Genomic DNA, 15,871 nt, shown 5'->3' with positions numbered 1-15,871 from the left:
AGCCTACAGTGCTGTAGTACCTGCTCCAGGCGGGACAGGCCCCAGCCTTTCTGGCCTTAACTGCTGACCTGCAGAATGGGGGTTGGGGAGGCTATCCATCCCTGCTGGCTCATGTCCTTCCTCGGGGTCCAGATGGGAGAACTGGGAAGCTGCTTTACTCCACAGTGTAAGTGTTAGCGTGACAGATGACTCTGATAACCACATTCTGACCCTCCTAATGAAATCTTTTCTTTCTCAGTGATGTTACAGCCTTTCGATTATGATCCCAATGAGAAAAGTAAACACAAGTTTATGGTTCAGTCTATGTTTGCTCCGCCTGACACTTCCGATATGGAGGCAGTAGTAAGTACGAACACTTCTTCCTCTCTCCAGTCTGCTGAGGCAGCTGTGGCGGGTGCATGCCTTTTCACTGTTGATGGGGCACTGTGCTGTGAGGAAGGTATGCGCTCTACCTCGTGTGCTTTCCCAGCCTCGGGAATAGCTGCAGCAGTTTACGTGGCTGTTCTTTTCTGACTTGATGAACTGAACTTACCAGTGCTCTGCTCTCGTGGACCCCTTCCTCCCTATCTCCTGTGCCACCGGAGAGTGTTCAGGATGCTTCTGTCCTGTGTCCAGCCCCTCAAGCCCAAGTGTTGCACACTAAGTGCCCCTCCTCCACACTGACACTGCCTTGTGTTGCTTTCCTTTTTCATCTGGTTCTGGTCAGCATGCTTCTTTTTCTGAGGCTCCAACTCGGGTCTTGTTCATACTACCCGGGTGCTCTGCAGCTGAGCTGCACCCTGAGCCTGCTTCTTTGTTCTTTAATTTCCTTCATTTCCATCCCTCCTCCCCGTGTGAGTACGTACATGTTTAGCAGTGCCCCTAATTTTAGTAAAATTAAGATGCCTTTGTTTTCATAAATAAGCAGTGTTTTATAGCATTGTTTTTTTTCTGGAAGAAGAGAAATTAGAATGGCAATTTTCCCCAAAGGTGGTTCTTCGTGTATTTCAGTGAATCAACAAGGACCTGGGTGCTGCCTATTGATGTGTCTGGCCAGCCCAGAGATATCACATCAGCAGTTGTTTCTGTTTCAGAGCTGTATCCTGAGGATGTCTCCTACCCCAATGTCACCACTCAGTCTTTGTTTTGGAGCTTGGGAAAGCAAAACCAGCTGTTCACTGGCACCTACCTTTGGGGGTAGAAAGGGAAGGTTAAGACAAGTATTGAGTTGGAGCAAGACCTTGTCATAAGACTGAAACATTTCTGTGCCCTTTCATTTCCTGACTTGTGTTGTGCTAGTCTATGCAATGAAGGGAGCACATGACAGGCACAGAAGGTGGACCCTCCACAGGCCATGCCTTTGGCCTGGCTTCAGCTGTGGTGTAGTTGGAAGGGCGGGGGCTTGGCTGTCCTGCTCTGAGGAGCCTTCCTTTACTAGTGCTGTGGTCTGTCTCGAGTAGGCTTTGTTGATGCCTCTTGAGGTTTTGGCCACCTGTGAATTGGAGATAAAAACTCAGCCCACAGGGTTTTGAGGAGAGTGTGCCCACGTCCTACACGTCACCTCAGCAATTAGGAGCCCGGGTGCTGCAGGTTGACAAAGGGCCTTTTTATTTCTCCGTGGGTTGTTTTTAATAGCTGTTTTAAGTGTTTGGGCAGCGCATTCTGTAGGGTTCTGTGGACATGCCCACCTGAGTGAAAGCCGAGTTGGATGGAGGTGGTTGTTGGTTCTTCTGCACCAGGCCCAACTGCTAGGAAAGCCAGTGTTGCTGTTGAGCTGACAGTGACAGGAAACAGCAGTGCCTGATTGCCTTTGCCTCAGTGGACTCTGTGTGAACATTCTACCTGAGCTGTCATGGTCTTCCTTGTGCTAGCTGCCTACAGGAGGAAGGCTGCTGACTGTCCCCGAGCCCTGCAGAACAAGGATGCTCTTTTTTGATATCGGACTGTGTGCACTCACACAGTGAGCTAGTTATCAGCAGCCTAATGAGGGTGAGTCCCATCCAGTGTGCCGAGCACTTTAAGCACTGGCTATAAAGCCCCTCGGATTTATAGCTTTAGGGTCCAAGTCAGTGGGCTTGGAGGCAAAGTCTGAAATCCCGGATCATCTGATTATTTCCTTATCATTAAATTTAGATTCAAATTTGAGGGTAAGAACAATCCATGCTTAGGTGATGTTACTGCAAGCTTTCCCTGCTCTTGGTTCAGCTCCATGAGTTGGCTCAGCTGGTGTGGGAGCCTGTCTGCCCTGTGGTCTGCAGACAGTTCTCTGAGACTATTGAGTCCTACTCACCAGCACTCTGTCACCAGCATTGAGCACAGAGATGGTCCTTGCATGATCCTGTCTGACTCACATGTAGGCATATGATCATGGGCCTTTCACAGAACAACAGACATGTGTTGCTGTCTTTCTGTGTTCTCAGGTGTCCTGTTGGTGGAGTGCTGTCCCACTGACTGCTTGTGCTGTAGCTAGGCTAGCAGTGCTCTGTGCTGGAGAAATTGATTGCCCCAGCTGTCATGCATGATTGGGGGTGGGTGGGTGGAGATGGCTGTCTCCCTTTTCTGAGTTGTCACCTTGCTGATCCGCTGGCTTGCCATTCTCAACCCTCCCTGGATTCCCATCCTCCGCACCTGAAAGGAGACATTAGTGAGGGGCAAACCCCAGGAAAGCCACTGTGGTTGGGGTGTCTTGGGCAGGGCTATCCTGATGCAGCCACAGGAGTGGCATGGCTCTCTGGTGGATGTACCCATTGGTGGTTGACAGGGTAGGGCTGAATACTCACCCTTCAGCTCTCTAGGTAGTGTGTGCCCTGTCATGTAAACTACAGTGTCTTAAGGAGAGCTGGAGTTGCCTTTAGAGGTGGGCAGCCCTTGTTGAGTTGTGCTCTCCGGGCCTGGGCTGCCTGTGAAGCAGCAATGGGTGAGTTTGGGCAGGCTCTAAGGAGCTAGGCAACAAGACTGCAGGGTTTGCAAAGTGTGATAAATATTCAGGAGAGCTAGTGCATTTAATCTTGTCATGTTAAAAATATTGAAATCTCAGCAGACTTAAGTTCTTTATTTGATATACATCAGAGCTTTCTCATTAAGAGTATTTTTCTGAAATTGTCAGTTATAGGAGGAGAATTATTCTTCCAGCAGCTTGATAATACCCTGATTATTAAATTTAAATTGTTTTAGTGGAAGGAGGCAAAACCAGAAGATCTTATGGATTCAAAGCTTAGATGTGTGTTTGAATTGCCAGCAGAAAACGCTAAACCAGTAAGTATGTCTCTAGTTAACAGTAATCGAATGTTGCAAGCTGATACTTATTTGCATGCCATCTCCTGTGCAACCAAGATTTAAGTTGGCAAATTATTTTCCTCCCTCTAATGTACAAAGGAAAAAATAAGCTGAAGTCAACAGATACGCAGGCTTTATGAAGTCAACCTTGGGGAAGCAGCCAACAGAAACACTGTCCCCCTGAGAAGTATAACCTGTTGGCTCCTGAGGTCATGAATCCCGGAGTGGCAAAGTAGGGAGACCAAAATGGAATAATTTCTCCCTTATTATGGTGCTAGGGCAGGTGGTGAACTCTTACGAGAGTCCTTCCAGTGCCCCTTTCAGCATCTACTCCTCTCCCTTGCCATTTCCCTGTGGGCTCTGGGGCAGCTCTGTTAAGGAGAGACTTTGTTGGCCTCAGTGCTCTTGTCATTTTGCTCTGGACCAGCTTTTGCTTTTCATCAGGAAGCAGCACCCTGTGCACTGTGGGGTGTCAAGCATGAGCCAGACCCCTGCTCTCTAGGCACTAGCAGTGCCCTGGGTTTTTCACGGAGGTTGCTGTGTGCCCCATTGGGAGCCATCCTTGTCCCTTGCTTCCCTGGCTGTCTCCTCTATCTCTGTGCTGACTTCACCTGAGTCCTCACTATGGACCAGTAGAATGAAGGACATAACATCTCAAATACTGATGTATACTTCCCTTCAAACTGGCCAGAAAAGTTAAAGTGGTGTTAAGTAAAAGCTGTACATTATCTTCAAGGCCCCTGCCAGCGATGTCGGGAGCTGGGAAGGGGAAGCGTTCTGAGTGTTTCTTCACATGATCTAATGAGCACCAAGAATGCTGTTGATTGGGGTCAGAACTGTGTCGTGTTTTCTTCTGCTCTGTAATCAGCTACTGCTGTCTTAGATCTTTGAATGGAGAGAGAATAGCATCCTGTTGCAGAAAAGTTAATTTTGAAGCAGGGAGGCGTGGATGCCAACCCCAGGCCCATGATAAGTGGGCTCGGGACTGGACTCTGCCTTCCGAGGCTCTCCCTGCTGTGGGGAGGTGAAGGGGGTAGAGCTTGATGCCTGCTTTTCAGGTTGCTGCCCAGAACCTCAGGTGACCATCCTGACTGCTTCTTAGTTCTGTTTCCGCTGACTGGCCCGTCCTCCAAGAGGGTCCAGGGGAACAGGAGGGTGTAACCTCTCCAACCAGATACCTGGCTCACTCAAAACTTGTTTAGCCTTATCCCTCCTTGTAGGTGGCCCATGGTTAGCACTCATGGGACCTTCTACCTCCCCATCCCCACTCCACTCCCATCCCCACCCCCAGTGGCTTGGGATGCTCAGCTCTTCTGCAAAGGTAATTTGCAGCTGATAATTCCTGAGCTTGCACAATTGCAGTATGCTAATTTTTGCATGGCAGGAATTTGATAGTGCAATATGCACGATCCTTTTTCTCCTCCTTGAAGTATTAGCCTCAGCCCAACTTCATTATTTGCCCTTATTCATAATTTCTAGGGCCCGGTAGCTTTAGATTATCAAGATATTAGATAAAGTGATCCATTTAAAAAATAAATGTGACATTTTACAGTGAAGAGGAAATGCTACCTCATGTATTCTGTGCTGAGAACTACTTTGCATAAAATCCTTTCTTACATAGTTGGTGACACTTGGGCTTTCATTTATTTCTGAACAGCATGATGTAGAAATAAATAAAATTATACCCACAAGTGCATCCAAGACAGAAGCACCGGCGGCCACTAAGTCCCTGACGTCATCCCTTGATGACACCGAAGTGAAGAAAGTGATGGAGGAATGCAAGCGGTTGCAGGGAGAGGTGCAGAGGCTTCGGGAAGAGAGCAGGCAGCTCAAGGTAATTCCCTTGCTGGGCACACTGGCATCATAGATGCTCAGTGGTAGTCCCAAGCCTACATGGTTTGGTTTATTTCTTTTCATTTGCTTACTTTCTCCTCCCTCCAGCATTCAAAAGATCTTTGGACTGTAGACGACTGCCAAACTGTTGTCTACCTAAGGAACCAAACCCATTCCTACCTCCATTGGTCTAGGTTGAGCTGGTTCTTTGAATATGCACTGTCAGACTGCACTGTGGTGCATCCCTGGGGCAATCTTAGTTGGAGGCCAAATCCTGCCCTACTGTTTTAACATGGGCAAATGAATTTTGAAGTCTAAGTAGGTCTGAGCAGTAGAAGCTCCTCAGGCTGCTCTGAGGGTGGTGAGAGGAAGCCACGGCACTGGCCCAGTTAAGGCGGTGGAGGTATGCAGGAGAAACCAAGGCTGCAGCTCAGGGCACCTGGCTGGGCTATGCAGGCTGCCCTGCGGAGGCTGGAGCCGCCCTTGGTCTAGCAGCCCATGCTGCTGTCTACACAGTTTGTATGAGGTCTCCTCTGTTCCAGGCCCATTTCTCAGGCCTGATTGCTGAGTATCTCTTGGCCTCACTTCTAGCTGCAGAACTGTGAATCTGTCTGACTCAGATGTGGATATACCTGAACATCTGAATATAGGAACTTTTGTTGCAGCTTAAATTTTGAGGCCTATTTGTTCTTAATCTTGATGATACCACCCAAGCATGTAATAGATTTCCCCTCTCTACCTGCTGTGGCAGCAGATGCGCATAAGACACTCCCTTAAGCCGACTCCCTGCTTCCGCTCTGAGGTAGACATGGGAGGACAGCTGCTTAGGAGTGGCCTTAGCACCAGAAGCTTCTCTTTGAGTGCTTCTCCTCAGAAATAGAGTTCTGCACCATTTAAAGTGATCTATAGGTAGGGGTAGCTTCTATGTAAACTCAATAAAATAAATGCTGTGTTTTGCTGTGCCCATTTTTTTTTAAGTTAATCGAACGCTGCAGCTCATTCATCACTGTGCTGTGGTACTGGCCTTCCTTGCCCATGAGCAGAATATCTCTAAAATAATATCAGGGCCATGTTGATGTGCATGGAGCCGTGTATATGTGTGCGCACGGCACACACACGCTTTTTCCTGCCAGACATTGGCTTCTTGTTTACTGAGATCTGTGTACCAGGCGTTGTAGGCTCAGCTATGAGCAGGCTGCCCTGGGGAGCTCCCTGTTAGTGGGGCTGAGGGAGAGAGGAGACAATGATGGTTACAGCTCGTGTCCTTAGTGGGCCCGTCTAGAGCTGCAGATCATTGGGAGACTGAACTTGGCACTTGGCAGATAAGAAAGAAGCAGAGGAAAAGGATAGAGAGTGTCATCAGTATGGGAGGCTTGAAGATGGGAGCCTCCTGGCACTGGCCCTGTGCAGCAGAGGAGCCTGGGAAGCAGCATCGGAGGTACCTGCAGATCCCTCAGGCATGGGGAGTAAAAGACAGACCCTTCATTCCTTACTGACCTTGGGAGCATGGTGGGTTGGTCCAGCTTCTGTGTGCCTGGAAGCAAGAAGCCAGGCCTTAGTTAGAAGAAGCTATTTGTGGTGGACAAATGAAGGTTTTCTTCTTTATATGCCATGGCAGCAGTTGTACATAGTATGTGTTTAAAATTCCAAGGAAGATTTGATTCAGCAGTCTACCTAGACCTCTTACCAAGCACCAACCCTGCAGGTTATATAGGTCTCCACTGGATAGCTGGTTGTGATTTGTGTTTTGAGATTTCAGAGATGAGTTGACTGAACAAACTTGTGGGTTCAAGGCAGGGCAGAAGTTAGACCTGGAAGTAGGCAGGGGTGAAGCCAAGACATGGCCAAAAAACCTGGCCACTCCTGTGAAGAGATTTTTTTTAGTTCAGGAGGAGCTGAGGAGTACTCTTCAGGTTGGGATTAGAGAGAGAGAAAGAGAGAGAGCAGCTCTGGCAGGAACACTGAGGCCAGGAGAGTCCTGGCAGTGCCTTCTTCTGTTGGCTTCCCTGTGCCTTTTTCAGTCTGGTTGATCGTGTCTGCCAAGCCACGAGCTGCTTCTGAAATGTGTGCTTGTTCCCCTAGGAAGAAGACGGGCTTCGGGTGAGGAAGGTACTGCAGAGCAACAGCCCCATGGCAGCTCTGGCTGCCACTGGGAAGGAGGAAGGTCTCAGCGCCCGGCTGCTGGCTCTGGTGGTTTTGTTCTTTATCGTTGGTGTCATTATAGGGAAGATTGCCTTGTAGAGGCCGCATGCAAAGGATGGCAGATTGGATTGATGGATCTACCATATCATGGGATTTAAATTTATCATAACCATGCGTAAAAAGAAATTAATGTATGATGACATCTCACAGGTCTTGCCTTTAAATACCCCTCCCCATGCACACAAATGCACACACAAATATAGCGTAATATAATGATCTTTTAGAAAGTTAAAAATGTATAGCAAATGGGTGGGGAAAGGATGGTCAATTACTGAAGGATGCCGTGATTAATCACAGTGGCATATTGTAGCTGTCACGTTAAACTCGGGTAGGCCTGGGCACATGTTGCTAGATCACGTCTCTTAAAGCAAGAAGCTCTTCCTCACGTGTTGGGGCTGGCCCATGGGAGTGCGAGTCGTGCGAGGTGGGGCGTGCTGTCTTTTCTCACCCAGGTGGCCTCCCCAGGCCTGCTGTTCTGTCCAAGCATTAGCTCCTCAGACCTACAGAGCTACAGACGCCAAAATGCATTGCACAGTGGCCACATCTTGTGTACCTGTAGGTGGTGAGAGAGGCGGGAGTGGACTGACTGGCCCAATACTTGGAAATCGACGTCTGTACTCTGTTCTCTTAGAGGGACCAAGCTAAATTACTGTTGGCTCGTGTAGTGAAATTGAGCTGTCCATCAGAGATGGTAATGCGTATTTAACTTATTTAATGTAGTTCATCCCATGTGTTCCTACTGTCACCAGAGTACAGGCAGTGCTGCAGCCCGCACGTCCCTTTGCCACAGACCACAGTGAGGGACTGCTATGTGGGCATGGTGGCTCCGTGTCCCTGGAGGTCTGAGGGATGGGGAGGGCCTGAGTTCGAGACAGCTGCCAGGAAGCCTTCTGTTGCAGGTCTGTAGCAGGTGTCCTGAGGACAGTCAGCTCTGTTATCCGGTCTTCTAGACTGTTCTTCTCTCCCATACCAGTCCCCCTTCCAGAACACAGGCCAGGTCTGACCTGCCCTTCTCAGGATGAATGAGTCAGGCTGCAGAGGACGAGGGCCAGGGAGGTCAGGGGGGAAAGCACCTCAGCAAATCCATCTGCTGGTGATGAAGAATCTTGACTGTGAATTAATTTCATGCCGTAAAAGACTGATCCAGTTCTGCTCAACTAAGTAGCATCGTAAAGGAAGAGATTAAAATAAAGCCCCAAATTAAGAGTCCTTTTGTCATTTTGTCACATTTGCTGTGTGTGGGATTATTATTATCAATCATCGTTAGTGTGCTATGGAAGGTTGATTTTAAAATGAACTCTGTCGGTGGGAAACACACGTTTAATGATTTGACTCTACACACATCTGTGTACACACACATACATATATTACTATTGCTTTTATTATATTTTTGGTTGGCTTCAGCTAACAGCACAGAAAATAAAGCTGCTGCCATCTCGGGTTCGCTGTCCTTCCCCTTCTGTGACCTTGGCCCTTCAGTGGCAGGCCTGAAGGGTCTGACAGGACAAGCCCATCTAAATGAAGAGACTGACCTGGACACCTCGAGCCACACTGCTGCGGTGCCTGACTAGCCAGCTGGGTGAACCTTGAGCTGGGTGAGAGGGGCGTCTGGGCGGTAAGCAGCCCCAGGAGCTCTCAGGGAATGCTGAGCAGCCCTGGTTTCCTCCCCAAGTCAGTTTCTGGATCCTTCCATGTACCTGAGAAAGGGAGGGTAAAGACTGAGCCGAGAGTGCTGACCTTCTGCCACCTGGCTTTCCATAGTGGCCTGAGATTTGGCAGTCACAAGTGCTGCCAGTAATCCTGCTGCAGCTTCTTTTGGCCCCTCCATGCTTTGAGAATGGAGTGACTCAGGACCTCCGTCAGGACCTGGGGTATCATCTAACTGACACCAGAGCCAGGGTCTGCAAGTGTGAAGGGATGTCTGTGTGTGCCAGGACAACTCTTGAGAAGCAGAGTCACTAGCGGAGTAGTGTGTCCAGGAGCTGCCCGGCTTGGGCCATGGAAGGTGGCTGTGTGTTTGCTGTGAGAATGCACACGGTGGGCCAGGGTTGCAGGCGCTTCTGCTCTAGGGGCAACAACAACAACACCCCTCCAGATAGAAAGATACCCTTCCTTTGTTTGGTACTCGGGAGCCCTTCCTCAGATGACTGGCTGAGCGTGGTAGTTTGTGGGACTTCCTAACCGAGGGGAGGGTGGAAGGTTTAGGTTAGCAAGGCAGACTGGGTAACTGTCCGAGTCACCCTGGCCAGTGAAGAATGTGCTGGTAGAGAGAGAGGTGTTGGCAGGAAGAAAACTTACATGTGGGCTCTGAAGAGAGCTGTGCACATTTGGGGTGTCTTCTCTGAAAATTTCAGAGGAAAAAAAAATGAGTAAGGCAAAGAGGAGGTGAGTATGGCTCTCTGTCCCAGAAGTCTGCTGTCTCCAGAGAAGACAGAGTCAGATGTTCTGGGAGGTGTAAAGCTGATATTTGGTGTGATGACAGCCATGAGGCAGCCTGGGCAAGTCCTCCATGATTGCTGGGCCTCCTGCCCCTCCTCACTGGGTATCCTGGCTTTGGAAGCACCAACTACAGCACTCACAGATGACACAGTGGCAGAGTCCCATCAACTGCTATTGATTGGATTTCTAAGTTGATAATTTAAGCTTGGAAAGATACAGAGCACCTCTTAAAGACAGCAGGCGCTATTATCTGTCAGTGTGAAGCCCTGGCTTTAATTTTTTTCTCCTCCTAGTTTGCATGTTTTCCCTCTCTGGTCTTTTAAACTGCTGGCACCAGCAGTAATAAATACTGATAAAATCAAAATTGATTTTTACCAGTGGACAGTTTATGCCTAGAGAGACAGCTTATACCTACATAACACAGAAGGGGGAATGAAGAACCTCCAGTGAGCCGTGAAAACCTAACTGCTTTCAAACAAATCCTAGGAACAGCATTGCTGTGTGAAGATAGCAGTGCCCAGCCTGCGGCTGTGTTGAGTCAGACAGAACTGGATGCAGCGAGAGTTCAGAACTAAATAGCCCTTCAGATTAATTTGAAAACAAGCCCTGTGTGTGCACATGTGTGTTTGTGTGTAGCATATGCGCTGTGTGTAATAGTTTGACAGTTCCCAAATGGTGCCGGTATTTTTTTTTTCACACAGATCTTGGTGTTTTCAAACTCAAGAGTGCATGCCAAAATGCAGTGTCATTTGTCATTTTCAGCTCCTCAAAATTAACTGGCCCAAGTGCAAATTTCTAGTTACAGTTTGCAAAATCCTTCTTCTAAGTGAGAGATGGAGACACAGGAGAGTTGGTCCCATGATTGAGGTCATCTGTATACCTGGGTGACATTCTCCAGGATAGAGGCCCATATTTCCCTTGCTTATCGGGGTAGTCACGTGTCCTACCAGCTGTCTACTGTGATGGAGGGGACAAGTAAAACTTTGCAAGTAACCGGAAGGCACCAGACTCATCCTAATTACACTTGGCCGTGTTTGCTGTTACTGAGAATGAATGCTTTTCAAAGCCAGGCAGAAATGTAATTGTGTTTAAAAGTGCCTTGCAAAGCGTAGATGGATGGGTGCTGTTTGCAGCATAGGGAGGCCCTGCCATCACTCTCTGGGATCATCACCCACTGGCTCCCTCAGGGGTTCCCTGGCCTGATTGGACATAGAGGTCTTTTCCCTCCTCAAACAAGAGCTCCTATCAAGGGAACAGTTGCCAGTGCCATCCTGGCTTCAGAGCACCTCCACAAAACCTCACACTGGGCTCTGCCCTGTACATAGGGAGACAAAAGCTTCAATGCATTGAGTGGGCAACCTATTAGTCTTGAGCTCAGTCAGCCCCAGCTTGTGCGGACATTCTAAAGCGCCGCTTGCTTGAGATCTGTGGATCAATGGAGGGAACAAGGTGGAGGGAGGTATTTGCTGCCCAGCAAGTCAGCTCATATGCGTTGTCATGTCTGCCTCCCCGACCCAGCCGGTTTTTCCAGGCTGAGAAGGAAGAACCAGGGCTCTGGTGTGGTCTGAACACATCCCACATGATGAATACATGTGGCTGTTTCCATTACTCTCACTGCCCCTGTGCCTGGGGAATTATGGGGCTTTAGAAAGAAAATTACCACTGTGTCTCAGTGAGGGGAGGCCGCTCTGTCTGGAGGCTCCTCATAACTTGTAAATTAAATGTGAATGAGAGAAGTTCATTAAAATTGGCATTATAGAAGTGGCCTGTTGAGGTTTGAAAGCAGCTGAGCTCATGGTGTTGGGGCTCTCTCTGAACCTGTGGAGAAATACATGAGCAAGTGACAGACGACTGGCACAGGAGCCTCCGGTGCAGACAGCTTGGGCGCTGTGAGTGCATTGTCCCCCTGGCTCCTGGTCCTCCCATGGTCACTGCTTGCTCAACACGTGAGGCTCAGCCACTAAGAGTACCTGCTACTTGGGATGCACAAGGGAACCAGGCCCCGAGGGAAGGGGACTAGAGCCATTGACATAGCACTGTTTGCAGTTTTCACCCCAGTTCATTTATTCCCATCACAGAGGCATGTGTAAAAATTTCAAAGGCACAGCACACATGAACATCTGTATTGTGTTTAAGAGAGATATGGGAAGGTGGAGGAAGGGTGGTTTTGATGAATATAATAATTACCTTAGGTTTTTTTTTCTCCCTTAATGGGATTAATTTATTAGAATATGTGTGCATCTGCTCTGCAGAAGAGGAAGGAAAACTAGCAACAAAAACATAGCTATTATCCAACTTGCCACAAACATTTGCAGTTCTGATACCTTGGAGTGTTGCCACAGTGTGGATCACACTGAGAACACGCCGTTGGGAGGAAGGGTGGCTGTGGGCACTGCCGCCGTGTAAATGCTGACGATTATTTTGAACCAGAAAGCACTGATCCTGTAACAATGCAATACGGTTGTTGTATTGCAGCGAGGGGCTGATGCAGGTTTAATCATCTCCCTAATGGATGTGGGTGCAGGGTGGATGCTCTGCCCTGCTTTCCAGCCTGCATCCTGATGAGCCTCGGGAGCCGGCAGGGCCATTGCATGGTAGAGCTGCAACCGCAGCTCTGTTTCCCTGATGCTTAAAAGCCACGTCCGGCCGAAATAAAACAGATCACCTGTGACTTTCTGTCTCCCTTCAGAAGACACCAACTATGGGAGACAAATCAGATCTTTTAACACAGTCTCATTAAGGCTCCGTGCTAACAAGAGCACAGAGCTTACATGACTTCCGGAGATGATGAATTAGCATGTGCGCACCACACATCGACTTACCAGCTCTCCCTGTAACACATAAAGGCCTCCATCTTTTTTATGGACAGGCTGCCTGCATTCCCATCTCTTTGCTTTTTAGAAGTAAGCTAAATTCAGCTGCTAGCTCTCTTGTGCAGCATTTATTAAAAAAAAAAAAAAGCCTTTTCTCATTGAGCCTCTTACATGGCTTCAAAGGTCAGAATTTATTGTCTGTGATAGTGAAACCATGTGTACGAAACTGCCTTCTGCTCATGATCCATGCAGCAGCCGTTCCTAAAGCACTTCCCTTATTTTCTGCGCTAGATGAGGCACCGAGAAACTAGTCAGTAGGAGGCATTTGGCGTTAGTGTGTTTCGCTGGTAAGCGGCCTAAGATCTGTGCTCTTATGTAGAAAAATGGAAAATGCATCAGGCCTTGTTTTTGTGCTGGCATTTCTTCTGTTGTTCTGGTTTTTTTTTTTTTTTGTTGTTGTTGTTGTTTTGTTTTGTTTTTTAATAAAATATATGAAATGCTGGCATTTGGAACTTGCTATAATAAACACTAGATAATGTTCCCATCACCGCCCCCTCCCCGTCTAAGGAGAAAAACAGCCTCAGTAATGCATGCCGTTCCCATCCGGCTTCACATACTTTCTCATCTCAAAGATCTGCAGCCTGTGACTGTGTGTGTTCATTCTGGCCTCAATATACGTCAACATTTTGGGGACTGAGTATCTTAAGAGCTGTTTTAGAATGCTGCTATTTTCATAATCTCTCCTTTATGCATTTAAGCTGTATTTCCTGTTCATTCACAAAACCAGAGCGGGAAAGGACTCTTCACCGTCATGTGCTTCTGTTATCTGATGTGTGATAAATCCATGGTTTTCTGGCTGACTTTACATTTCCCAGAGGGAAGGAGACAGATTTCTACAGTGTCCAGACCAAAAGAGCCGTGTACCAAGCATTGTCACATGTGTGTTGGTCTGATGAAACCTGCCCTGCCCCGGTATAAACTTCCCTGTGAGCTGTCTCCATATCATGTTCAATAAATTCTATGCTCTGAATATATTTAAATGATGATTCTGTGTAAAATTATTTTAAATGGAGGGCTTGAGAGTGGTGTGCTGCAGAGAATCTACCAAGATCCATTGTTCTGCACACCCCCTGCTTCTTAGAGGATGGAAACCGAAATATATGAAAACCGGGGGTCTTTGCACCAGAACCCAGATTTAAAGATGATTTGGATCAACTCTCTCGTTTTGCTTCTGAGGAACTCCCCAGGAGTGATGTGCCCCTTTGCATGGGGTCCTCTGCATTCTCAGGTCTTCCTGTTGGGGGAGGTGGGTGTCACTGCCAGTGTAAATGAGCCGGCTGCTGTCTTTTAAGTCCTGACAGACAGTTCTGTTTCACGGTGTTGTGTGAAAGCATTCACCAAGACACTTTTAACCTCGTTTGGAAAAGCTAGGACGTCATACAACACCAGACAATACAGTCCCAAGGCAGTTCTCCACTGGCCCCCTTCCTCTGGAGGCAGTCTGAGTTTTTCCACCTGCCCTGCCATTGCAAGTTGCCCTTTTGGAGACCATTTTGTGTCAGCACGCATAGCATTGCTCTGTTTGCTTGGTACTCTCTGTCTAGTGCACCTGAAACTCAGCCAGCTGAGGTGTTGTGAAGCAATTTTCTGCTCTTGCTGCCATACGGAGCTGTGCAGATGAGTCCTGATATTATGGGATTGGCCCCTAGAAGGTACACACAAAGGAAGTCTGCATTTTGAAGTTGAGTAGCTGGTCCCACTGCCCCCAGGACCGCTCCCACTGTCTCAGTCCTCCTGATCCACTCCTTTTCCCCTCATTGACAGGTCATTTTCTTACACTGGTCTTTGCTCATCTGAAAAGTACACGTTTGTTTTGCTGTCACAATCCAACAGTAGCTGGTTCACCCTGTCAGACACGTATGCAGATGATGACGCAGGTTCATACAGCTGTGCTTACTCCTCGCTGTGCATGTGCTGTCTCGGGTTTCTTTTGCTTGTATCTACCTGGGGTGAGCAGCTGTGCCACAAGTAAACACTACTTGAAAGCCCGTGAAGACCTGAGGTGAAGCCAGGTTGAGAGTAGGAGAATAAAGGCCATATACACAGGCGGCAGCACTAGCTGACAGAAGGGATGCAGGCATTGCACATAACTGCAGAATGGGTTTCCTATTCTGCAGCAAAGGGCATAAGAATGAGTCCCCCCCAACCCAACCCCGTGGGGGGGAGGCGGGGGGATGGCCCTGAGGCTTCACAGTGAATGCTCTGACCTCTGCTTGGTGACTGTACTGGCCTAAACTTGTGCCCCTCCGCATCCTGGGGGGGGGTGTCTTTCTCCCCATGGTGTTCACTAAGATTGCAAATCAAAGGCAGATTCACATCCCTGCTGCTTGTGGAGGGCTAAAGAATGGGGGGTAAGGGGATCCTGGTGGTCAGGATGGGAGATGAGGGGGTAGGGCTATCCTGCAGACTCTCAGGGTCTTTTGTTAGTGCATTAGGGGATGAAGCTGTCATCCCTGAGTTTGCTGGGTGCTATAATGGGAGTGGGGTACCCATCAGACACTGAAAACACGCCAGACTTGCACTTACAATCCAAGCTTTCTTTTTTCAAGTAGAACTTCTGTTTCTGTTTTCTCAGCAACGTTTGACCACTAAAATCACTTCAAAGAAGAAAAGAAAGAGTAAAAATTTGGAAAAACACAAAATTCATGTTATAGACTTTTTGAAAAATGAACCTTTCTGCTACTTCAAAAACGTTAAGAAAATGTGTAGGAAGGCAGGAGGCTTTCAAAGCCAAGTCTCACTGTGTTTTCATCCTCTCTGCAGTCACGTGGCTGTTCTGAAGAATGTCTTCTGACCAGAGGAATAGTTTCCATTAGTAACGATAAAGCCAGCCACCAATACTGAGCCAGCCAATGTGTGAAGAAGGGCTGGTGGTCCCGGGCCAGGTCCCTGTCATTGGCCTGTTTTTCCTTTCTCCTGTGTTTCCCATAAACTCAGGGTGGAGTCTGAGTCCCATTTGCAGACTGCCCATTGTTCTATTCCCCTGTTAGTCATGTTCTTTCTCTGCAAACCACAAGTCCACTGTCTGGCTTCCTTAACACATTCAAAATCCCTCTCATCAGGATCTGCCCTTTACATCATCAGAAGCAATTGGTACTACATATACATCTGTGAATAGACATGTCGGTATATGATTGGCTTTTGTTTTATGCCAAAACCTTCTGTGTATACAATACAAAAAGCTGAAGTTGCTTAATGACCTCACAATGAAAACCAGCAGGCAGTGTCACCCTGGGCTTCCATGTCCCTCAGGTGGCAGGCAGCACTTG

At 48.1% G+C, this 15,871-nt stretch overlaps 1 protein-coding gene across 1 annotated transcript in view; it reads left to right on the top strand.

The window, feature by feature from the left end:
* The window catches only part of Vapb (VAMP associated protein B and C), a 41,392-nt gene extending 27,810 nt beyond the window's left edge, over positions 1–13,582 (top strand). The window contains exons 3-6 of the mRNA XM_021644411.2: positions 239–342; positions 3,154–3,234; positions 4,913–5,089; positions 7,171–13,582. Coding sequence (XP_021500086.1) covers positions 239–342; positions 3,154–3,234; positions 4,913–5,089; positions 7,171–7,329 — 521 coding nt within the window. The 3' untranslated portion in view covers positions 7,330–13,582. The remainder of the gene's footprint in view (positions 1–238; positions 343–3,153; positions 3,235–4,912; positions 5,090–7,170) is intronic.
* Positions 13,583–15,871: the final 2,289 nt, after the last annotated feature.

The sequence above is a fragment of the Meriones unguiculatus genome, chromosome 4 (assembly GCF_030254825.1).
Source record: "Meriones unguiculatus strain TT.TT164.6M chromosome 4, Bangor_MerUng_6.1, whole genome shotgun sequence".
In the NCBI taxonomy this organism is placed as follows: Eukaryota; Metazoa; Chordata; class Mammalia; order Rodentia; family Muridae; genus Meriones; species Meriones unguiculatus.
This window is presented reverse-complemented; position numbering and strand designations above follow the sequence as displayed.